The sequence below is a fragment of the Trematomus bernacchii genome, unplaced genomic scaffold (assembly GCF_902827165.1).
Source record: "Trematomus bernacchii unplaced genomic scaffold, fTreBer1.1, whole genome shotgun sequence".
Classification (NCBI taxonomy): domain Eukaryota; kingdom Metazoa; phylum Chordata; class Actinopteri; order Perciformes; family Nototheniidae; genus Trematomus; species Trematomus bernacchii.
In genome coordinates this window covers 13,444,282-13,468,034 of record NW_022987564.1, presented here as the reverse complement: position 1 = coordinate 13,468,034, position 23,753 = coordinate 13,444,282, and the positions used below count along the sequence as shown (strand labels likewise).

General features: G+C 39.7%; 3 protein-coding genes across 3 annotated transcripts; 1 reads left to right on the top strand and 2 right to left on the bottom strand.

The window, feature by feature from the left end:
• Positions 1-77: 77 nt before the first annotated feature.
• Positions 78-11,454, bottom strand: LOC117478145 (zinc transporter 8-like). Its single transcript, XM_034125062.1, has 9 exons — positions 11,163-11,454; positions 6,779-6,948; positions 4,541-4,687; positions 3,731-3,884; positions 3,398-3,564; positions 3,101-3,213; positions 2,058-2,163; positions 1,801-1,935; positions 78-917 (listed from the first exon to the last, which is right to left on the bottom strand). The coding sequence occupies exons 1-9, from the start codon at positions 11,234-11,236 to the stop codon at positions 772-774; spliced, it is 1,212 nt and encodes a 403-aa protein (XP_033980953.1). The 5' UTR covers positions 11,237-11,454; the 3' UTR covers positions 78-771.
• A 6,450-nt stretch (positions 11,455-17,904) lies between these two features.
• On the top strand, positions 17,905-22,124 carry LOC117478278 (protein FAM167A-like). The gene is made up of 2 exons (XM_034125263.1): positions 17,905-18,252; positions 20,635-22,124. Exons 1-2 carry the CDS (start codon positions 18,070-18,072, stop codon positions 20,935-20,937), a joined length of 486 nt encoding a protein of 161 aa, XP_033981154.1. The 5' UTR covers positions 17,905-18,069; the 3' UTR covers positions 20,938-22,124.
• A 51-nt stretch (positions 22,125-22,175) lies between these two features.
• Positions 22,176-23,274, bottom strand: si:ch211-153f2.3. Its single transcript, XM_034125283.1, has 2 exons — positions 22,833-23,274; positions 22,176-22,675 (listed from the first exon to the last, which is right to left on the bottom strand). Exons 1-2 carry the CDS (start codon positions 23,055-23,057, stop codon positions 22,553-22,555), a joined length of 348 nt encoding a protein of 115 aa, XP_033981174.1. The 5' UTR covers positions 23,058-23,274; the 3' UTR covers positions 22,176-22,552.
• Positions 23,275-23,753: the final 479 nt, after the last annotated feature.

Sequence of the window (23,753 nt, the reverse complement as noted above, 5' to 3'; positions counted from 1 at the left end):
ACAGTGCTTCATCGTGAAGGATTTCATGACTTTGTAAATCAGACTACAAAAGCAAAATTCACAATACAACATATTTGAAAAAGAAATGTATTTAATAATTCATTTCACCTTACAACTGATCAAAGGCAGTGGAAACACCTTTTTTTTTTTTAAATACACTTGATTCTCTCCACATACAGTACTTCTGAGATTGCTGGTGTGAAAGTCAATGCCTAGAAATATGTATTGATCTATATTTACATACCCGACTGTGTGCAATGTTTTATATTGATAAAATAGGTTAATGCTCAAATAAAGGGTATTTTTGCCTCGGTCTGACTGCTTCACAAGGTAAACAAACTATTTAAAATGTGCGTTCAAGACAGTAAGTAGAAGTGTAAATGAATAGTTTCTCAATCATAAAAGCAGTTATTGATTCTTAAAGGATAAACAGATTTATATCGACATGAATACACCTAAAAGCAAAGACAACACAGGGATATAAAGACAAGTTAAAACGTCATACATGGGGCACCATGTGAAAAGGGAATGTCCCTTCTAAAATAATTTAAATCATGAGCAGGGTTGCTTTTCCTTCAGGCACATGCTATAAAAACAGTTATTTGGGAATGTAATCACAAAGGCACTAAAGACACAGTCATATGACTTTGGCAATATTGTCACAGTAAAATACCTCAGGGTCCAAGGAGAAGTGCAGAACTGAAGGTTTTTTTACCATAACAGCATTTGCTTTATTCTGCTGGGGTCAGATACAATAATGATGGCAGGTAGCTACTTCTTGGGCTCCACACACAGATTACAGTCTGGCTTCAGGTCAGCCTGCCTCTCCATTTGAATTGTAACAGAGTGGAAGTTGTAGTTGGAGTAACATGCCTGTGTCATTTCTCTCAGGACAGTCTGAGCATCCACGGTCTCATCTGTGGAGAGGGAGTCAAAAGAAATGTCAGTGAACATGTTAGTCACCTTGTTTGTAAATGTTGAAAATGTGTGTGCCTACAACGGTTTCAGCAAGGGCAAAGAAGAACGAGAAAAAAGCCATGTTTGCAGCCCTTGAGGTTGTCATGTTCTTTTTATAGAATAAATAGAAAGAGTCTTTGTGCTCATTACCACTAGTGATAAGTAACTTTACGCAAGTATTTCCTTTTCCTGCTGCTCTCTACTTTCGCTCTGCTTTATTTCAAAAGGTAATTTCTACTCCATTACATTTATTTGACAGCTTTACAAGTAACTTTTCTAATTAAGGTTTCAAATGTACTTTTAAAAACAAATGATCATCTTTAAAAAAAAATGCAACCACTCAAATTTCAGTTTACTTCCATGTTTGTCCAAAATGTCATCACTTCTTCATCTTGTAAAATGTGACAATGTGTGAAATTGACATAATTAGCATTTTAGTTCTTGAGTCATGGACAAAAACGTGTTGTACTGTATGAGGTCAAAGTGACCATCAAAATCTGCTCAGTACATTCAAGTGGACATTTTTTACCAAATGTAAAGATATTCCCTCACGCATTCCTGAGATATCACAGCTGTCATCGGCATGGAGTCATTATTTCTATATTCATGTTGGCATTACAATATGTATGAGCAAAACCTAATGCCCCTTTGTATTTTAGCCCGGAGACGGTTTCAAAGAATTCCTTGCAAATTCATATGAACAAAATGTGCTAGTTAGTTGATACACCCACTGACGGTGTTTAGACTTCTTCTGGTTGTGGCACCAATTGAAAAGTAATATCAAGTTAAATGGTGCAGACAGTTGTTCAAAGGTTTGCATTTAGCCTGGCATTGTTTTCTCACCTATGGCCACGTGAGCACTCAGTAAGGCCTGGTTCATGGTGAGGGCCCAGATGTGTAGGTTGTGGACCGCAGTCACTCCCTTCACTGCGAGCAGATCTTCACGCACCTCACCGTACTTCACACCTCCGGGAGTGCCTGGGACATGAAAAAAGGAGAAAATATAAGAATTTGAGAAATGATGAGGAAGCACAAAGAGAGAGAGAGTGCTAACAAACTATGTTGACAATGTTCTTAGTGCCGGGGACTGAGAGCCTCACCTTCCATCAGGACGAGAAGAATATCCCTCAAGATGGTGAATGTGGTGCACAAGACAAATATGGAGAACAGGAAGGTGCAGATGGGGTCAGCTATCTTATATTCGGGCTGAAAGAAACAACACAGAATAATTTATATTGGATTGCTGGCCAAAGCATCAAAGGATAAGTATGCTTAAAGGTGGGGTAGGTAATTTTGCAGAAACCAGCTTGAGTGTGCTAGAATTTGAAAATACACAGCCGGAAAAAATCTGCCACTTCCTTACAGAGCCCCTCCTCTAACACACATGAACGCGCACATGACTAATGAGGGCACGAGATAAGTTTGTGCACGAGATGGAAGGCTGACAGGCAGGTAGGCCATCCAGTTATTTTAGCCGGGCCGGCTAAAATGATTGGTCGTGCTTTTTACAGTACTACGGCTTCCACAGATGAAATTTTTTAATGGATTTTTTGTCAAAGCACTTAAGATATTCATTGCTATCAGGATGTTAAGAGCATTCCATGGAATATAACAAAAAGTGTATCTCGAGCCGGTTTCTCAAACTTACCTACCCCACCTTTAAGTATTTATTTCAGTAATGGGAAAAATACTTAAAAGGACACAGGCTGTTGACAACTAATAAAGCATTTCTTATGCAAGAGAAGCTCATAGTTTTAGCAGTGTATGTCTGCCTGGGGAGAGACAAATCTTCAGCTTGTGGACAGAAAACACGGCTTACAGTTTTCCTGCACACAGACCCTTGTGTTGTTCGACATTTCTCAAGAGTTACAGCGGGGTTTTCTTGGACAATCTGAAGATAAACTCATGCCTGAGTGAATAAATGGGAGCTACAGTACTGTATGCTTTATTTGTTTATTAGATTCCATTTGGGGAGTTTTATCCTCATTATTATTTTTAAGAGATGCTGATAGGAAATGATGGTTAAGAAAAGTTACAACCGTTTCTGCTTCTACCAGAGAGAGAATAGTTTTTCCCAAATGTCGTTGTGTATTTACAACCTTTATCTTAAAGTAGGAGAGAGAAACACAGAGAGACTCCTGACCTTAAAGAAGATAATGATGGCGCTGACGAGCACGCTGATGCTCTGGAGCAGATCTCCTAACACGTGGACAAAGGCCGCTCGCACGCTGGCGTTGTCCTGCTGAGCCCTCCGTCCTGATAGAAAGTGGTAGAGTAAGATACATGCTATTCAATTAATTATACACTGGGTTATAATTCACTACATATTCCATTATAATGTTATGATAGTGGATGGTAGTGCCCCCCACAGTGCTGCAATACACATTCAGCATATATATTTGAGAGAAAAAAATAATGAGTTGTGTTTGGGGACACTTACCATTACCGCTTGTGCTCTGCTCCAGGTCGGCATGGTTATCATTGTTGTGCGAGTGGTTTGAGACCTGATTGTCTCCCTTTCCTGTGTTGTGGCTGTGGCCGTGGCCGTGTGAGCTGAGACCCCCGTGGCTATGGCCGTGTCCAGACTGGTGGAGCACCAGGGCCATGCTTTCAAGGGTAGGAACAATTTAAATGATAAAACTAATGCAGAAATGCAACACTCAAGAGTCCGTAAAAGTACATTAAGTATTGGTCACCTCTCTGTAATTAAATAATGAAAATTCAAAGACACACTGCATGCTGATTAAAAATGATATCTATGTGTTTTACTCACACAATATTAGCCAACACAGCACAACCGGAGGTAATGAGCATGATAGTGCCATCAATAGTGAAGTCATCGCTGATGAGGCGCTCCACAGCCAGGTAAACCAGCACCCCCGTTACCAGCCAGATGGTGAAAACTGACAGCAGAGCCCCCAGGATCTCTGCAGGAGGATGAGGAGGAACATAATACAGGAAAAATACAAGAAGAACTGTGGTCAAATACTGACAGGAAGCTGCTTCCAATTAAAGGTTTTCAAATGAATAATGTCAGACAACAAGGACAGCTGGCATAATATAATTTACAAAATATTTTGATAGAATCGCATCTCATTTGGTTTCAGAGTTTAAATTGTAGGACATTTGGATACATTTAGAGAAGTTAAAAAAAGCACCCTCAAACATCCTTTTGTGAAATGTGTTGATTTATTTAACTTTAGAAATTGTATTGCAAACACTCTAATTGGGTTTTATAATATCAATAGTTATATCACTTAAATTCAGAAAGGATAAAAGAAGAAATATCTGACCTTTTTCTTCGAAGCATTTTTTATAAATTAACACCACGTAAGGAAAAAGCATTAATAGAACAAATAAATATTGGGGCAGCCTATTACAACAATCAATTGAATTAGCACTGAAGGTCTTAAGTCTCCACTAGTTTTAGAATATTCGTTACTATGTACCAAAACAAATAAGCCTCCATTTTACTTTTCTGTAACTAATATGTTGCCCATGCTTTCCCACTCTTTTTGTCTGAAAATATGAATAAAAATAAAGTTGAAAACAAAATTCTGCTAGATAAATGTCAGTACTGCACCTGCACGATGCCAGCCGTAGCTGAGCTTGTGTGTGGCGGGTCTGGAGGACAGCCAGAGGGACAACAGGCTGATGAGGAAGCTGATTAAATCGGCAAGGAGGTGGGCCGCATCTGTCAACACAGCAAGACTGCCCGCAAAATACCCCCCTGCAGAAAGAGAGAAAATACATCAACCCCAATATCATACCGTTATAATGCTGGAATGCTAGATTGATACTTGTGTGAGAAGTAATTAAGAAATAAAAATGTACATTAAAAACATTAAAACATATTCAGGCGAAGATAAACTACTGCACTGAACTTCATGTCAATCCATCCAATAGTTGTTGATACATTTCACTTAAAACCACACATGTGAACCTGATGGTGGTGCTAAAGGGAAAGTCAGGGCTTCCCAAAAGTCATTTTAATATACCATCAAGGAATCGTGAATATGTTCGCTATAAAAAAAAGATGCACATGATAGAGAAGAAAAAAGTTGAGGAAGTGAAAGGAGACAAACACAGGAAATACTAAAGGTCAAGAGTGGAAAAACGAGAAAACTATAGTGAGAAGGAGAAGCAGGGACGTGCACAGGTACGGGCTAATGTTGCCCGGGCAACGGCCCGTTTTCCCTTTTTGGCTGACCTGCCCCTCTGGAGAGAGCGAGAGGTTTTTTTTATTCTTTCTGTTGTGGTCGAATCAACATGATAAGCCCACAATTAGTATTGTAGTGTCTCGCTGCGGGAAACACACCAGCTTCATTCTTCTTCTACTACTACTACTACTACTTCTTTTACTTCTTCTTACATGTAATTGCCCGCGAAATTTTGAATGAAGAACTCGTTTCAGTGTGAACTCATTCCACAGTATGACCACAAAAGTGTTTTAAACCAGGTAGGTCTACGTTTTTATTATTTATGTTCTATATCGCTAAGTGTGTGATCACACATGTTACGTATTATATATATAATATGTATTATAGGCTACTGTATTGGTGCCGGTGCGTTAAGACCACCTCTAGTGTCGGATTTTAGAAAATGGATTTTGAGTTTTCTCATGGCAGGGACTTTACTTCCTCTTGACATCGTCGGTTATTTACAAAAGAACACCTACATATACTTGTTATTGTGCTTCTGTCTTTCTGTGTCTTTTCATCTGCTCCGTAAACTCCCTCAACGGGGCCGCTCGCTCTCTTTTCTTGATCGCCCTCTCACAGGAGAACACTTCACTAACCCGCTTCATTGTAGGATTTCTGCCATGTCTCTACTTTAATTTGACCATCTCTGTTATTAAGTTATGGAATACTAAATAAATAAGTAATTAGATACCTTACCGTTACTGCGCTCATAAATAATGATAAGAATACGAATAATGCGTATTGAACTGGTTTCATTAATTAGTGAGTTTATTTAAGGTACTTATAGAAGCCCTATTTTATCAGTATGTCTGCACAGCAGTTACAATGGTCAAACTACATTGAATTGTCCCCATTTTTTCTTTAATAGTTACTAACATTAGATATTTTAATGAGATATGGACCGCAAAACAAAAAATGTCCCTGGTTTTCATTTTAAAAATCAAGTTACCGAATGCAAGTAGTTGCCTTAGCTTATTTTGTTATGAGATGATGATGTGAATTACTGTTCAAATTAGTTAATGTAATAATCGTTTTGGTCTTATATTTTTTTTCGGGGGGGGAGGCCCTTTTTCCAGTTTAGAGCAATAGCCCCTCCAAATGTCTGTGCACGTCCCTGAGGAAAAGTATGTGATTTAGTGAATAAATGACCGGATCAAATTCAATCCAAAAATGTATTACCATGTCTACAAAGTTGATAGGATAGGAAGTGCAGCTCTTTAAAAACTCACAAAAAACAAATGTTTTAAGTGAAAAAATAAGTACTTAAGTGCTTTGTGGTCCTGTTCAGTTAGCGTTTGTGCGTCAAATAATGGACTATTCAACAGCAAACAAATAATGTGCTTTTCCTGATGAGAGATAACCTGTACCTAAACTCTTAAAACCTATTTGGGAAAGGAGGGATTTGAAGAGGGAGCTAGCAGGTAAACAAAGAAAGATATCCCCTTATGTTACTGTTGGTGAGTGAACGTCTTAGCTAAGACAGCTAAGCATCAGGTGTTCTAGTTTGAAAAGGCATCATATGTACGCTGGTATGGAAAACAAAAACAAAATAAGAGGTAGAGAAAGATGAAAGGGATTAAAGATTTTTTTTAAATGGGAGAAAAACAAAAAAGACTCACCAAGGATTTCGCCGATCATGAAAATCAGGCAGATGACAGTCACCACATACAATCTCCTCCTGGCCACTTTCTTCTCTCGGTCACGGTCCTCCTGTGCTCGGCTGTTGTCATGGCAATGCTTGATGCCACCAGCTATGTCTATCTGTAATGCTTCCTGCTGGTTGGCCTCGCTGGACGCACATCAAAGTTCAGAATGAATGCAGTGAATTGACAGAAAATAACAGCATGTAGGTATCACTAATTGGCTTAGTTTAATGTTAGGTGCATCCTTTTTATTGTTGATTAACTGGTCACTCATTTAATTTGAAACAGTTTAATACGTGAAGAGGTGAAATGTTATTTATTGTTTAGGAAAATAAATAAAATAACTGGATATTTAAACAAGATTTCTTTAATACTTATTGAGCATTACTAGTGAAACATATGTATTAATATAACAGGAAGGATGCAGTGCTTTTTCTGTAAATCCACACAAAGCCCCTATATAGGAAACATTTTAATGTGAAACCAAAAAACATTTAAAGTGGACCTATTATGCTATATTGGAAAAAATATATTGTAGGGCCATACCTATACAAAACATGTCTGTGAAGTTTTTTGCTTAAAATATCAAACAGTTCACCCATTGTAGCCATGCCTCATACTGCTCATACCCCTCTTTTGCAGCCCTGTTAGAGAAACGCGGATTTTGGAGTCGGAGCTAATGCCTGATCAGAATTCTACCGGAGATAAAGTTACATTCTGCTGTGATAAAACACCATCCTGTTCTAAACCACATCAAAGATTATTTCTGAAACAGTATGGAGCTCAAATGCTTTTTCTCTTGCAGGTTTATCACAAGGTGAGTTCCTTTTTTTATTTCCTGCTTTTTAAACACATGTGCTCTCCAGTACAGGTTAGCTCTGAGTGTTAGCGAGGCTTGCTAATGTAAACAAAGACGAGATTACGTCCAAAACACGTCAGGCATTGTTTCTGATAGCAACTTTCTGTGGGTCCGCTGCCGATTTGACGTCAGATCGGCAGCAAATCTGTATCCGCTAGTTGTACACCAGTTTTTAAAAGATTTGGGTACGGAGGAAAAGAGAGAGGGTTTTATTTTCTGACGCTGCGTGAGTTCCCCGACGCACCGGGGACACATATTTATGTAAAGACATCACAAAGTGCATTTTGCATGATAGCTCCCCTTTAAGTTATATGAGAAGTGTTTTTTTTTTATTCTAAAAAAAAAACATTAACTAGAAATGAGGAAGGTTAAAGGTAGGGTAGGTAAGTTTGAGAAACCGGCTCGAGATACACTTTTTGTTATATTCCATAGAATGCTCTTAACATCCCGATAGCAATGAATATCTTAAAGGGGACCTATCATGCAAAATGCACTTTTGTACGTCTTTTATACATGAATATGTGTCCCCGGTGTTCCAGGGAACTCACCAAGTGTCAGAAAACACAACCCTCTCTATTTTCCTCCATACCCAAATCTCTAAAAAAGGGGCTGCAACGGAGCTGATAAAAACTGATCCAGATTTGAACACTTTACTGACGTCAGTAAAGTGGCGCTACGGCTATTGGGCCAACTCTCCACCTATCAGGGGAATGTGGGGTTGGGCCACGGCCGGCCATTGCCGCTCGAAAGCGCTGGAGACGCTGTAGTACATATGCCAGGCCTGTAAGTGGCGCTGTAGTCTGCCACAAAAGCAGCGAAGAAGACTTCCCGCCCATAGTTACCATGGTTACCCTTCTGTTTATTCTCCGCTGTGGCTTTTTTTTCTCCCTCCCTGAGGCAAGCGTTTGTTCCTTCTGCTGCTTTAATTCAATGCAATCCCTCCCCGTCGAGGCAAGCACTGTAATTATCTCCGGTTAGTCCACCAGCAGATGACAAACACCCACCTCTCCGCCTCTTCCAAGGAACGAGGGGACCGTGCGGCAGAGTTTCAGTTTCAATTTCTTTCACCGGTCAAGATGTAAAGTTTAAATCTTCCGGACAAAATTTGAAAAGTGCCGGTCAAAGGTCTTCTTTGTTATTTATTGAGCTTTAAAACAAATGAATAACGACTCTATAGGCCTATTATAATATAATAAAACACGGAGGACGGAGATCTTTTTTTCTCCCCCTCTTGACTTGATCAGAGCATGGCTCCCCTCTCCTGCAGGGGGGCGTGGTCAGCTGCAGCTCACAGAATCAGCCCGTAGACAGCAAACAGCACATAGAGCGAAATGAGGCATGGCTAAAATGCATGATCTGTTTGGTATTTTGAAAACAGAAACTTATAAATATACCTTATATAGGTATGGCCCTACAATATATCATTTAAATATAGCATGATAGGTGTCCTTTAAGTGCTTTGACAAAAAATCCATAAAAAAAAATTAATCTGTGGAAGCCGTAATACTGTAAAAAGCACGACCAATCATTTTAGCCGGCCCGGCTAAAATAACTGGATGGCCTACCTGCCTGTCAGCCTTCCATCTGTGCACAAACTTATCTCGTGCCCTCATTGGTCATGTGCGCGTTCGTGTGTGTTGTAGGAGGGGCTCTATAGAGTGGCGAAGTCCCTCCCCTTCCGGTTGAGCCCCATGGGACCTTATTTCGGAAAAGTTATGCATTGAAGTCAATGGAGAGAGAAAGATTATCTTTCGATCCCGTTTGAATTGTGCCACGAATTACACATATGATGTTTGTCAATTTAAAAGATAATTTTGCAAGTCAAAAAAAAAAAAAAGTGCCGTAAAACTGTGAAGTAACACATTTGTTTGTGTGAAACGCTAAATGAACTACATCTCTCGTCAACCACACACGTCACCAAGATGGCCGTCACTACTGTCTTGTCAACAAACGATTGACTATCACCACAATGAAACACGTCCTGAAGAATGTCATGCAAAGCTGCCTGCCTGCCTTCCTTTGATTCTCTCTGAACTGCCTGGTCGTTTTAATGTTTAATGTCAACCATTTGTGCAGATAGCATGAAGTAGAAAAGATCGCCGATGCTAACGTTAGCGTTAGCATTTCTCCCCCGGAATTAAATGGTGTATTATAGAATGATCACACCGGTGACAGTACTATTCAAAGGGTTCACGAAATATGACTACTACTCTTACTGTTTAACATTTTGGGTTACTTAATGTTACTTCATGTTAAGGCTAATAAAAATGACAAGGCTGTAATGCTAACTAACGTGCTAGCTACTAGCTAGGTAGCTAACTTGATCAAGCCACTCCTGGTCGTTTCATCAGACGGGAAGCAAAAGAACGAGCAAGACCCATTGCTGGTATAATAACAACCTGGTACTAAGCACACAGGCATCTTGTTAAAGTTATCTTATCTTAGCCAGCGCCATATAGATAGATTATATCTATATTGCGCTGATCTTAGGTATCTGAATGGTGGAGGTAAACAATTGTGACATCACTTACGCGACTCTGGGATTTGTAGTCTTTCTAGTTACGTATTTTTCATAGTCTTATATTTCAACAGTTTTACGACAAACTGTGACTTTTTTGACATGGAAATGATTTTTTAAGTTTGACAAACATCATATGTGTAATTCATGGCACAATTAAAACGGGATCGAAAGATAAGTTTTCTCTCCCCATTGACTTCAATGCATAATTTTTCCGAAATAAGGTCCCATACCCCGGAAGTAAGTGGGAGGGACTTCGCCACTCTATAAGGAAGTGGCAGATTTTCTCCGGTTGTGTATTTTCAAATTCTAGCGATCTCGAGCCGGTTTCTCAAACTTACCTACACTACCTTTAAGTGGCATTTCAAATGATGGAAATGGTGAGCTGAATAATAATTATATCGTTTAAAAAAAACTGGTTCTTGATCAGCTGAACCCAACTTGACAAAGGAGCAGAAACAACAGGATTTAACGGAAAAAAGATCGAAGTCATATCAAATTGGAGCTGCTTAATAGTGTTTTAAAAGTTTTGCCCACCTACCAGGATACACATAAGTAAATACCACCAGCCGTTATTAAGCCATACAGAAATAAGGTGGATAATTTATCCATTGAAATATTAGTGCTTCATAATCTGTGCACAGTGCACACCTCCCTGTGTTTTTAAGTGTGACGTTTCCATCATTGGTGACAAGAGAAAAGTGCAGTTTGCGCACTGCCAGTCAGACCAGCAGACCCCAGACCAGTCCCGTGTGGAAACAAACAAAGGAACGTGGGCAAAGATAGTTTCCTCTGCCATTACTGGCATAGAAAAGTATTTTTTTATCTTTAAACAAAGGATTAGCAACTGTGTTTTCTACAAATAATCCGGGACAATGTCAAATAACCGCATATATCCATTAAGAAATAATTTCTCTAAAATCCGTTTAACATATAATAATGATTCCAGTTACTATCAGAGCAGCAAATAAAATAACATTTACCTTCCCAGGGAAGTGTATGAGCTCTTCACGCCGGACACCAGGACAACTTTTTCTGGATCCTTCTTTCTGAACATTTCTTACTTCTTAAAGAATATCAGATTCTTTAAAAAAAAAATCCTCAAAATCGGTATAATGCCCGGATTACAAAAACGTGCCACACAAAAAATACAAGTTAACTTTAAGGTACTTTACAAATGTTTAACTATTACTTTAAAAAAGCTATAGTTGTGTTAATGCTAACTTAATTCGGGCGTTGTTGTCTCCTCTCGAAAAGCAGCCGATGATGGGCATCCTGTGGAATGAATCAGAGTGCACAGTTACATACGTGATGCAGCCTTGTGACCAATGCAGCACCGTGTGCAAATGCCTGGCCGCTTGCAACGCCTGCAAAACAAGGTGATGGTCCACGGGGATTCAAAGTATGTTTTTAACACTCCACAGGAAGAGGACGACACATTCACCCAGTAGACGTACAAAATACAAATGTGAACCTGAAAATGAGCATAATATGAAAAAGAAAAATAATAAAAACATTTTAGTTAACAGGCTCTTTCGGTAGAATTTAGCACGGACAAAAATGTAACTTGTTTCTTAGGTTTGCCTGTTTTTTTTTCTAAATATAGGAAAACTATCAATTAAAACCACCATGAGCAAATCAATTGTCCAGCTTGTCAAGGCTGTTGGGTCCATAAATGTGTAACTTCTTTCTGCTTTTTGCTTTTCAGCTGTTCCTGAAAAAATAACAGCGCTGTCGGGCATGAAGGCTACACTGCCCTGTCCTCATAAGAAAGGAGATGTAAAATGGAGTTGGTGGATCCTGAAGCTGGATTTAAACCAGTCACACAGAGAAACAAGGGACTGGGTGTTGACTCAGGACAGGAGGGAACCACTGCAGAATCAGAGAACCAACCAAGATCTGACTTTTGGAAATTACCCGTACGAGTAGCTGTTGTGGCTGCTTTGGTGCGGAGACACTTCTTCAAAAAGAGAAAAAAGAGAACCCCCAACAATGACGAAGCTGAACCTGAGCAGATCTAGGAGGAGATGATGAGCATTGAGCATCAGCCTGGGACAGTGGCGGTTCTACGGGGTGGCAGCTGCCACCTCAGAAAAATGCCTTGCCACCCCAGTTGGCAGCTTTGTTTGTTGTCCCTCCCAGGCCCTGGGAGGGAGTCAAGTACAGATGTGTGAACAGGCCAGCAGCTGGAGGAGGCAGCAGGGAGTGTGTGTGTATCACCTCACCCAACTTCCACTTCACACAGGAAATGTCAGTGAATAAACCACACTTATTATGACCAGTACATTCTGCTGTTGGGTAACTGTAGAGTTACAATGGAGCATTTGAGTAATTAGCAGTTCGCTCATCAACATCCCGGAGGGCACTTTGTTGTTCAGCCAGCCAAAAACGATCAGCCCCGCCCCCCTCTTTTGACCAGCCGGCACTCTCTGATTATACAATCAAACTCAGTGCCGTGCTTCCCTGTTATCACATGGCCCTTCATTCCTGATTCCCAGTGGAGGAATGTAGTCAAGAATTTGAATTTTCTCAAATAGTGTAATTTAGTTACATTTTTTGGTTCTTATTCTAAACCTGAGTTTTTTAAATGTATGCTGCTTTAACAACTCCCCTATATTTTGAGAGCCAATATTGTAGTCTACTTTTTACTACACTAGGCTACATTTATTTGACAGCTTCAGTTACTTTACTTTATAGACTCAGGGCCGGTCCTAGACATTTTGGTGCCCTAGGCGAGATTATGACAAACATTCCCTCTCAAGTCAGAACTGAGGTCACAAAAAATAAGCAGTCTCAGAGCCCGAAATTAAAACTAAATATCGTTCCAGGGCAGGCTAACCGAGGCTAACCAATGAGCACCTGCATGTGTGTATGAGAATGGCCCTGACACCATTTCAGCCCAGATTTAAACTCCTGGCAGGACAAGCTCAAGCTCAATTCTCGCACTGAATTAAAAAAAAGTGAGTGAGGGACTGCAATATAAGAGGGAAAGAAAGAGAAACTTTCAAACTGTTCAATTGTCATGATGTGTAAAGACTGATATTGATCTATAATCGTCTGAAACTGTTAAGTCATGATGTGAAACGCCTAACAAAGAAAAAGGGAAACTCAAGCTGCTGCTACACTTTATTTTATTTATCTCAAATTAAGCACTGTTAAGATGCACATATTTTCAAAAGCTATTTTATTTATTTTCTCCTATTTTATTTTTAAATGCAGCCAGAGAGGAACACACATATCCACAGTATTTTACTGTATATCTGTATAGTTCAATATTAATTGACAATAAATATTGTTGTTTATGAATTGTACTTTCTTTATTTGATTGGCAGTCAGTTGTTGATTACATGCAGACGTTGATAAAGCTACAGGCTACTTCAATATATATCACACTAATTCATAAAGCAACTTAGACATTTTGAAGTTCCGGACCTTTGCATGGGGAGATTTTCTCTAACTGGACCTCGTTGAATTTTAGTTGAATACCCCTGCTATAGAGTATACATTGGAATGATTTCAAACCTGTTTTTATTTATCCTAATAATTATAAAGGAGTGCCTTGGAAATATTTGTTTACATAAATTGTGACCAAACCGTTTGAAACCCACTGAGATAACTTAGACTAAAGTGAACTATCTAAACCATCGGAGGCCAAGCAACACTTCAAACTGTGAGTAATTTAAAGGAAAGAAACTAGTTAGAACTGTCTGTTTAAGGCGTCTTGTGGCTTGATGGAAAGACAAGGAAGGAAGCCACCACAACATGTATGCATCAATAATGATAATCCAGAAATGTATTATATAGTATTGTGAAGCAGGCCATTACGCATAATAAGTATACTATTGATATATTTTTTTCCGGTTATTTTAAAGATTTTTGTCATTATTTTTGTATACTTTTTTATCTAAACGTTTGCCTTAACCTGTGAAACCCCTCCTCCCACATCTCTAATAATTAATACAGATATATTTGAAATATATCTATATTTATGTTTTATGTTTTATGACTTGATTTCATTATTTTACTTTTCTATTTCTATGTTTCTGTTATGCACTTATAGGCCAACCCTAAAGGACATTCCTTGTAAGTAAAAACATATTTAACCGGATTATTATTCCGAAATGTATATTTATATTGTGAATTTAGGATACAAGTTTGATGAAGTAAAAACAACATTTCATTGGACTTATTGAATTGTCAAACAGTCCTCCACCACTCAAAATGTGTTTTTCTTTTTGTTTCATATCTTGGGTTTATGAGGTTCACTGTGCAGAATAATTTATACTGTTTGACAGAAGGCTGAAGGTTCCTCTGTGCTCACTTCAAATAAGAACTAAGGCATGATTATTTACTTTTCAGTGAACTCAGAGACATCTTGTGCCCAATGGATACACTTTTAAAATATCCTACTAATAGCCTTGTATTTTGTTCAATGGGGAGGGAGGAGAAAGAGGTGAACTTGGAAACTTTTAACTTGGAAATTTTACTTTTTCTTTAGAAAAAAACTTTTTGTAGAAAAGAGTTTCAAATTATTAATTAATGCAGAGTAGGCCTACATTCTTCATGTTTTCAAACATGTCTGGATGGGGACGTTTTGTATGTCATGCTTTCATCTTAAAGAACAATAAATAATTTTAAAATCATATGTTGAGATAAGACACTCAGTCTGAAAACCAAATTTCATTTTAGTATTGAGACTGAGTGCCATTGCCAATAGTGTTCAACATGAGTTCTGGAATGTTGTCCTTATGTAATTATAATGTTTCTCAAGCTCATAGTCTGTAGAGAAGTCCTCTACAAGAATGAATGGTCCTTTTTTACTCTGCAAACATAATCTCTAATCCGAGAACCACTTGTTGATGTTTGCTTCCAAAATGTACCACAAGGGGCTGACATTGAACCATGTATACAGTCCAGAGTGGTACAAATCTCAGGAAAAATAGCTTTTTGAAACCCAGGACGCTGATGGTGCTATTCTTTCTTTTTTTGCTTATTATGAATATTATGATTATTGCTATTATTATGGTGAAAAATTACAAAATTCCTTACACTTAAGTACTGTACTTCAGTGGGCTACTTATGTAGGTCCATGTTATGCTCAATCATACTCAACCACTTTTCAGGGTAAATATTGTACTTTTAATTTACTGCAGTTACTTGATACATCTAGTTACTTTGCAGAATTAGATTAATAATACCAAAAATTAAATCAGCAAATAGGATAAGATGATAGGGGGAAATTCATGAGCTCCCCAGGTGTATATATTATAAAGTCATTCAAATTAGTCCAGCTGCAACAATAAAGTAATATGATGTACACTTAATGATGTACTGTATGCATGGGCGTCATTTCCACTGGGGACAGGGGGGACATGTCCCCCCCACTTTTCAAAATCCCGTTTGTGTCCCCCCCACTTTTCAAATGTGTTTATTTTTTACGCAAGCGGTCCTCGTCACGGAGGAGCGTCTGTGTGTGTGGCACGAGCGCATTTTGTGAGAGAGAGATAGAAAGAGAGAGACTGAGAGAGTTACGTGGGTTGTTGTTAGCATCTGGTGCTAGCTCGGAGCTAACGGAGATTAGTAGCTGTTTCAACAATAAGGAGAGGGAGAGCTCTCTCCTGTCAGACTTTGAGAGACTGAGAGAGAGAAATAGAGAGAGAGACAGAGGGACAGAGAGAGAGACTGAGAGAGTTACGTGGGTTGTTGTTAGCATCTGGTGCTAGCTCTGAGCTAACGGAGATTCTAAGCTGTCTCAACAATAAGGAGAGGGAGAGCTCTCTCCTGGGGGACTGAGAGAGATCACGTCCGCTCAGTGAGCTAAAGGACTCTCTGAGGGATTAGATTGTAAACTGTAGTCTAAATTATCTCAGTGGGTCTCAAACGGTTTGGTCATCTATGTAAACAAATATTTCCATCTATGTAATATTAGTTGTATATAAAATAAGTTAAGAAATCCTTCCAATGTGTACTAACTATAGGTCAGTACAAAAATAAAAAACACAGTTTGAAAGGGGAGTGATTAGTAAAATATGCATAAATAAAAAGAAAGAATGCAGACTAGGTAAAATAAAGATATAGAGAGGAGTTTATCAATGATGTGTTATTGCTTGTGAGCATATTCTAATGTTTTTTGGAGTATTGAAATATATACAGTTCTGTTTCATTTGAGTGTTGAGAGCTGTATCCATACATCTCTTAATGTTGCCCTCAAAGTGCACCAGATTGATGCATTCAACTTCAATTTAAAGACAAAAATCTTCCCGGGGGTGCATGCCCCCGGACCCCCCAACAGGAGGTAAGGTCATCTCAAATAAAACAGGTTCACATGGATAGGATACTAGATAAGTGTGCACACTCATTATATACACTACACATTTTTCTTGGATTTGTTAACACTATAGTCCCTAATATATTTGTAGAAAGGCAGGAAATGGAATTAAATTGAGAAAATGTTTCATTGCGGAGGACCCCTATTTTGTGTCCCCCCAACTTCTCAAACCAAAGTTACACCCTTGACTGTATGGCTTGTCCATCAATCGGAAGGTTGTGGGTTCGATCCCAGCCTTGCAGGCAACATGTTGATGTATCCTTGGGCAAGATACTAACCCTGAGTTGCTCCTGATGGCATGGCCATGGTGGGTGAATGCTATCTTTCTCGAGCAAGTGGCACATTGCTCTGTATGAATCGGTGTGAATGGGTGAATCATGACTTGTAGAATGTGAAGCAGGTCGTAAAGACCTGATAAAGAGCTATATATATATATATACACAACATCTATAAATAGAGAATGACACAGGGTGATAAAAGTGTGATATTGTTTTCATTTGTACACATTCACCAAGCTAGTGGTGACGTCAGAGTGCACACAACCTACGTCCATGCTCTTCAGTCTCTTCGAAAGCCGCATTAGGATCACGAGACAATCACACAAAAGACGTTTTGAGAGTGGTAACGTTTGTTTTCTTGATTAGGTCTAAAAGTGGAGTCACTGTGACTCTCAAAATAGCTTTCAATGTGGCTATTTTGGTCGATACGACTGCAAGAAAACGGGCCTGTTTGGTTTGTGTGTGTGTGTGTGTGTGTGTGTGTGTGTGTGTGTGTGTGTGTGTGTGTGTGTGTGTGTGTGTGTGTGTGTGTGTGTGTGTGTGTGTGTGTGTGTGTGTGTGTGTGTGTGTGTGTGTGTGTGTGTGTGTGTGTGTGTGTGTGTGTGAATAGATGATGTAGTGAGGTTGCTAGGGGCTGCAGGGTGAGAGTAAAATGGAACGAGAGGGGTTAGTTACACATGGCTGTTCACACTGTTCTTAGTATCCTGACCCTGCAACGGGCCACTCACCAGTTCATGAGAGCCCTACTTACACTGAAGCCCTGCATGTGTGTCAGTGTTCATGTGTGTGTATCTGTGAGTGTGTAAAGTTATGTCCTCTGCATCCTATTCGAACGGACAGAAACAACAGACCCGAACCACTGCAATATATATTTTTTAAAGATACACAACTCTTGTTGCCTAGGCCACTTCTGCCAGCCTCCTCTCCATCTTAAGGATCCTTGTGTTTGTGAGCCTGATAAACGACCCCCCCCCCCCCCTCCTTAAAAAAAACGGTGGTAAACAACTCCTCTTAAGGCATCTGGACAATGCAATGACGTCAGACGTGCTTGGTCAACATTCACACTCGACACTGAGAGACAGGCAGAGAGCAGAGAGGGGGCGGGGGGGGAGACAGGAGTGTGGATGAAATAGGGAAAGAGGGTGAGTTTCTCATAAGTCGTCAGAACTGAGAGGGATCTCATAACAGAGGAGACAGAGGGATCAGACGAGGCTGTACTACAGCTGAGAACACACAGCAGAGAAGAAACAAAGTTAGACATATTCAGGATATCACTAACCTGACATGATGGAAGTCGTCCTAACCAGACTGCGGGACTTCTCCTGCAAAACCTCCACCTTTGATGACAGTAAGGCAGCAGGACCGAGTGCATGCAGGGATCCTCGCAGCAGGGCGGGATGCACAGCTGGAGAGGAAGCTGGAAAACTGGACATAGAGAGCGCACTGGCCTGGCTGCGAAGAGAACTGGTAAGAATAAAGCTGTGTTCTCATGATGATGATGATAATGATGAAGTCCATATCAACGTTTTCTTTGTGGAAATTATATTTTTCTAAGTATTTAATTCTGAGGTTTATTTGATATGTATTTCTTTTTTTAATTGATTGATTTATATGTTACATCTCCAGTGCCTTGGGAGCTCCAGAATTTAAGATGATAGGAGGCCTTTTGCATAAAAATACTTTAGGTTTTTAAATCATTTTAGTAAGTTGAATTGATGAACAATCAAATGCTACATTTGACCTCTATTGGGTTATTTCTCCTTGTGGATGTTGGAGGAAATAAGCTTAAGTAGTATAAAGAGCAACAATAGTCAAACAAACACAGGACTTTCACCTATGAAACACAAGGTATGGGTCCTGTGTGAAACCAAACCAAAAGTCAAAATGTTTTGTTATTTTAAGTTTAGAAAATACTACGTTTCTACATTGACAAGTAACATAATACTTTATATGAAGTATGTAAAAAAAATAATCCTAATTTAACTACAAATCACAATCTTTTTCTAGACCAAGTCGCTATAATGCATGAACTTTCACCTTACGAATCATTGGCAAACAATTGGTTGTATCGTTTAGGTATGAGGACCTTTTGTAAAGACTCCCTTAAAATATTTTTGTTGGTAAAACTTTCACTCCAATCAGGATTTTAGGTATTTTCACATTGTGGCAGTGCTTTGGTTAAAGGATCTGAATATTTGAATTTGACATGCTGTGAACTCCAGAGTTTCACTGTTGAATTGAACCTTTCAGCCAAAGGGAATTTGGCAATGACAATGTAAAAGCACTTTATTGGTCGTTAGGCTGAAGGTCAAGACCTTAGTCACCATAGTCACCACAACAAGATGACCCCCGGGAGCATCTTGAATTTTTTTTCTTTGTGGGAAGTTATTACCTTTTTGTTTCTGAGATGCATGTAGGTCATGTTGTTACAATGTCAACCCCTTTCAAACCATTCTCTCCGGTCAAAGGGGTTGTGTGTGTGTGTGTGTGTGTGTGTGTGTGTGTGTGTGTGTGTGTGTGTGTGTGTGTGTGTGTGTGTGTGTGTGTGTGGTGTGTGTGTGTGTGTGTGTGTGTGTGTGTGTGTGTGTGTGTGTGTGTGTGTGTGTGTGTGTGTGTGTGTGTGTGTGTGTGTTTGCACCTCTGTCAGTAACTGTGAGGCTCATTGTCACAGTCTAATACATCTCTTGGCCTTTAGTGCATCCACCCAGACAGGCTCGTCATGGTAACACAGAGGACACAGAGGAGGAGGAGGAGAAGAACCATGTGTAGTAAAATCAGAGTCCTCCTGCTTAGTTTAATAAGATCCCGCTGTGTAACAGCCTTGAATGAAACCAGCTAAAAGTCACATGATGTTGAACTTGAATATCACATGACAGGGTTTACCATGTTGTCAGAGAAATGTAGATGTTTTGATGATTTGTTGAGCTCTTTTCTCCATGTTGGCTTAACGTTTGAGTTTCAAAGTTCATTCTTTACCTTGGAAACAGCAGTTAACAAAACAATCTCACTTCATGTTCCATAGTGTAGCTGCTGTTGAGCTTTAATCTAGAATAAATATGAATCCTTATCACATCTATATATGTTCAAATGCTGGTTAGTCCATGGCTATCTAGTTTTATCAATCAAATTGCTTTATTATCTAATCAATCATACCTGGGATTTTTACTTGGTGAAATCTTGATAATCCAGAAAGTAGAGTCAAAGAAAGACTATTGATTTTTTCTTAAGACCCAAAAGGCACCAATTTACCATGTATTTTCCCTTGCACTGACCAATAGGAGGTTTTGGGTCACACACACACACACACACACACACACACACACACACACACACACACACACACACACACACACACACACACACACACACACACACACACACACACACACACACAGACAGTGTCCAGTACAAATCTTCAAAAAGGGCTGGATCCACGTTTTTTCTCTCATTTTTCAAGTGTGGACAAAGGCGGTAAAACCAGCATCTTTCAGCCGGGGCTCACACTCAGTCTGGTGGAGTAATTAAAGAGAAAAGAAATGCAGAACGGCCCAGATGGCTTTTTTGTGTGGGACATTCCTCTCTCCTTAGGACAAAATTGGACTCTGAAGTTTGTGGAACTCAGAATATCTTATTTTTCAATGCTGGCAATTAGACAGCCTCTTATAAAAAAGGGAAGAAAAAGAACGGCAGTAAGTTGCATTTGCATTTGAAAGAAGGCAACGCTCAAATGGTGTCACACTGAGCATGAACCTGCTCAGCTTAATGGTGCAAGAAACTGAAATTTCAGATTTTCCAGCAATGAAAGTATTAGCAAAAAGGAGAACTGAACTTTTCCCTTTGTATTTGCAGATGGAGATGCGTTCCCAGGACCAAGCTCTGATCCGGCAGCTGATGGATCTTCACTCCGGCATCCAGGAGCTGAAGCAGGAGTTGTCAGAGGAGGAGCAAGAGGAAGAAACAGATGAGGAGGAAGCAGAGGAGGAAGAGGAAAGCAGCTACTGGGACTCTGAGAGTGAACAAGGAAGTGGCAGCGTATACTCGTCCGGCTCAGGAGGGGTGGGCGTTGCCATTTCCTTTCTCAAGACACCTCCATCCCTTTACTCAAGGGTTTTATCAAAGAGGGTGTTCAACAGGAGGAGGTCTGTGCCTTGAAAATAATAAGAAATATAACTTTTAAAGTCTCTCATCAACTTATGTAGGCAGTCAACAAAGACAAGGTGGAGCAAGATAAATACATTTGCTATATTCCACAATAAATTTGCTTACTTCTATGTATTTTTTTTTTCTTGAGAGAAGCAAAGGGTTTGACGAGTTGAGGGGAAAAAAGGAAAGGCCTGCTGTTTGTACAATTTAAACCCCTTAATTTAAAGCCATTTTAATGTCTTCTTTAGCTTACAATGTATCCTTTCTTAATTCATTCATTCACAACCATTTCAGACCGGTTGAATTTAAAATAACTGTTAGGTGTTTTTGGAAATACACTTATCTACTTTTGGCAAAGAGTTCAAGACAGGAAACCGAGGGAAGAGCTAGCTTGACTGCAAGCATGTTGACTTCATTTTTTGTAAAGATTAAAATAAATGTGATATATTGTTATTTTGTGAACAATAGGGGTGTTTAAGGTGGCTTTTGTTGACTTCAATAGAGCCATGCTAGCTGTTTGCCCTCGTTTTCTTAGTCTTTATGCTAAGCTAACAATGGCTAAAACAAGAGCAGTCTCAATTTTGTCTTCAAACTTCTTCTTTTTTAAATGTCTAAAAACATTTTAGTAAGTGTAGAAATGTGACAGAGGATATAATAAGTCCTGTATCAGACATTGACCTAAAGGCAATCATTCATGTATTTGTGTAGCATTGTGTGTGTGTCAGAAAAGCAAGAGAACGTTTTCTTCACCCTATACACTCAAATGAATGTTAACAGCTGCTTGCGACACATTAAAGCTGGTTTTACCAAACACTGTTGAGATTGTGATTTTTGTATATTGGATATATCTTATGAATAAATTCTATAATATATGTATGTGCTGAAAGCTCACTGACCTTTAACGACTGTAACGGCATGAAGAATGGATTCAATGCAGCAGCCTGGAGTTCATGCTTCGTTATTGTTCACATGCAGTGGTGAATCATTCTGGAGACAATATGACACTATTCTTGAATACCTCTTTGAGAAAGTATTATAGGGATACTTTAGTTAGTAGTCAAGAGGAAACACACCTGTGAATCCATGTTTGAAATGTTAACTGGGTCAGATTGTTTGTGTATAGAATTTAATATTGAATAAACTACTTATGTTGAGTGTGAGACATGGATTAACAAACCATCCTGAAATTCAAACAGGTGCTGTACTACAGTATAGTATGCCATCAAAATAAATATATGAAATCACTCATGGTGCAAATTGTATTTATTGTTAAATCACAAAACATGTCAACATAGAATTTGGACAATGTGGTTTTCTATTTCAGTTTTACATTCATACGGCCTTGTTCTATGACCTAACAAAACATGTACATACAGGTGTCTTTAGTACAACTCTGCATAAGTGCAAAAGATCTATTCAAAAACAATGCCAGCATTACACAAAAGCGCTCATTTAACTCTCCTCTACCCAAATTACTTCACATGCAACAGTTGTCTAGTTTTACCATGACACATTTTACTACAATGAGCCAAGACAATTGATTCAATCTTTTCTGTTCAGTTGCATTAGGACTATAGGTTCCAAGAAGTCTTCCCCCAAAGAAAGGTCTCTTTACTGGGGCCGATTACTGCTGATCCTCCCCCTCTACTTCCACACCTCCAAAACTCTCCCTCCTCAGTCTTTGGATCTCTGTGTTGAGCCCCAGTAGTGTCTGAGCCAGCTGGAGGTCCTGTGAGCGCATCTCCAGCTGCATGACAACAATGAAAGAAATGAATCAGCATTTTTGAAAATGTAATGCATAAAAGTGGATTCGAAAGTGATATCACCAACAGATAAAGGCATTACAACAGTGGCAAACTACAAAGGAAAACAGCATATAAGGTCAAATCTTTTAGTCAACTCACCAGTTCAGACCTCAGCCAGGTTATCGCTCCATCTATCTGCGCCCTCCGCAGCTCTTCGTTCGCTTGGTAACTCCTGCCGATGCTTACGGGTCTGACAGTGGATCCAGAGTCTTGAGGGTTTACTCTGGACTCTCCTGTTGCCCTGAAGGCATGAATCAGTTTGTTTTTGATGTTCTCCAGAACCATGGTGGACAAGGTATCCTCGCTGTGACTGTCTCGGTCCATGCTGGGAGGGTACAGTGTAAGTGTGTGCCCTCTCACGTGTTGCCTCCCAGCACTTTCTTTGACAGGCACTTTCTCATAAAACTCTGGGAATCTTCTTTACTCCAATAGATCTCCACCTCTCTGAACAGGTCTTCCTCCTCTCTCTCTATGTGAGCTGCACTCCACGCGGCCAAAATCTGTGTGCTCCTGTTCAGCAGCTGCAATCATCCCTTTTGCCTGCCTGGTGTTGAACTGGCTTGTTTTGTCATTGTTACTATGGAGAAACTGCCCTCCGCCTGCATGCCCCTTCTCCTCCGCCTCCTTCTCCTCCTCCTCCTCCTCCTCCTCCTCCTCCTCCTCCTCCTTTTGGTAACCCTAATAAGAATGGTGGAAGATCTCGGACAAAGACTATTGTTGCCTCCAAAAAGGAACTGAAAAGACCCCCCCCCAACCACCACCACCACCACACCCTCCTCCTCTTTCCCCCCCTTTCTCAGTCAATCCCGCCCTCTTACAATTCTAGTGTGAGAAATCTGTTGCGAGTGAGCTCTCATTTGGAAAGTGTCCATGTGGAAACCTGTGCGTGTGTGTAAGACAAAATCCATCAAACACCCAGTGGACTTTTTCAGTGCTTCTCCCTAAATAAGACCTGCTTGTCAGCTTAGGAGACGGACAGGTTGGACGAGGAAGGAGACACAGCCTCAGTGTTAGCCGATT

What these genes read in the sequence shown, in the direction of transcription:
- LOC117478145 (XM_034125062.1), bottom strand. Translation starts at nt 11,236, where the DNA reads ATGTTCAGAAAGAAGGATCCAGAAAAAGTTGTCCTGGTGTCCGGCGTG. An exon ending in GCTGTGTTGGCTAATATTGT is followed by an intron (nt 3,565 to 3,730) that starts GTGAGTAAAACA and finishes TACCCTTGAAAG; the next exon opens with CATGGCCCTGGTGCTCCACC. An exon ending in GCAGAGCACAAGCGGTAATG is followed by an intron (nt 3,214 to 3,397) that starts GTAAGTGTCCCC and finishes ACTTTCTATCAG; the next exon opens with GACGGAGGGCTCAGCAGGAC.
- LOC117478278 (XM_034125263.1), top strand. Translation starts at nt 18,070, where the DNA reads ATGATGGAAGTCGTCCTAACCAGACTGCGGGACTTCTCCTGCAAAACC. An exon ending in CCTGGCTGCGAAGAGAACTG is followed by an intron (nt 18,253 to 20,634) that starts GTAAGAATAAAG and finishes TTGTATTTGCAG; the next exon opens with ATGGAGATGCGTTCCCAGGA.
- si:ch211-153f2.3 (XM_034125283.1), bottom strand. Translation starts at nt 23,057, where the DNA reads ATGGACCGAGACAGTCACAGCGAGGATACCTTGTCCACCATGGTTCTG. An exon ending in CCTGGCTGAGGTCTGAACTG is followed by an intron (nt 22,676 to 22,832) that starts GTGAGTTGACTA and finishes GTTGTCATGCAG; the next exon opens with CTGGAGATGCGCTCACAGGA.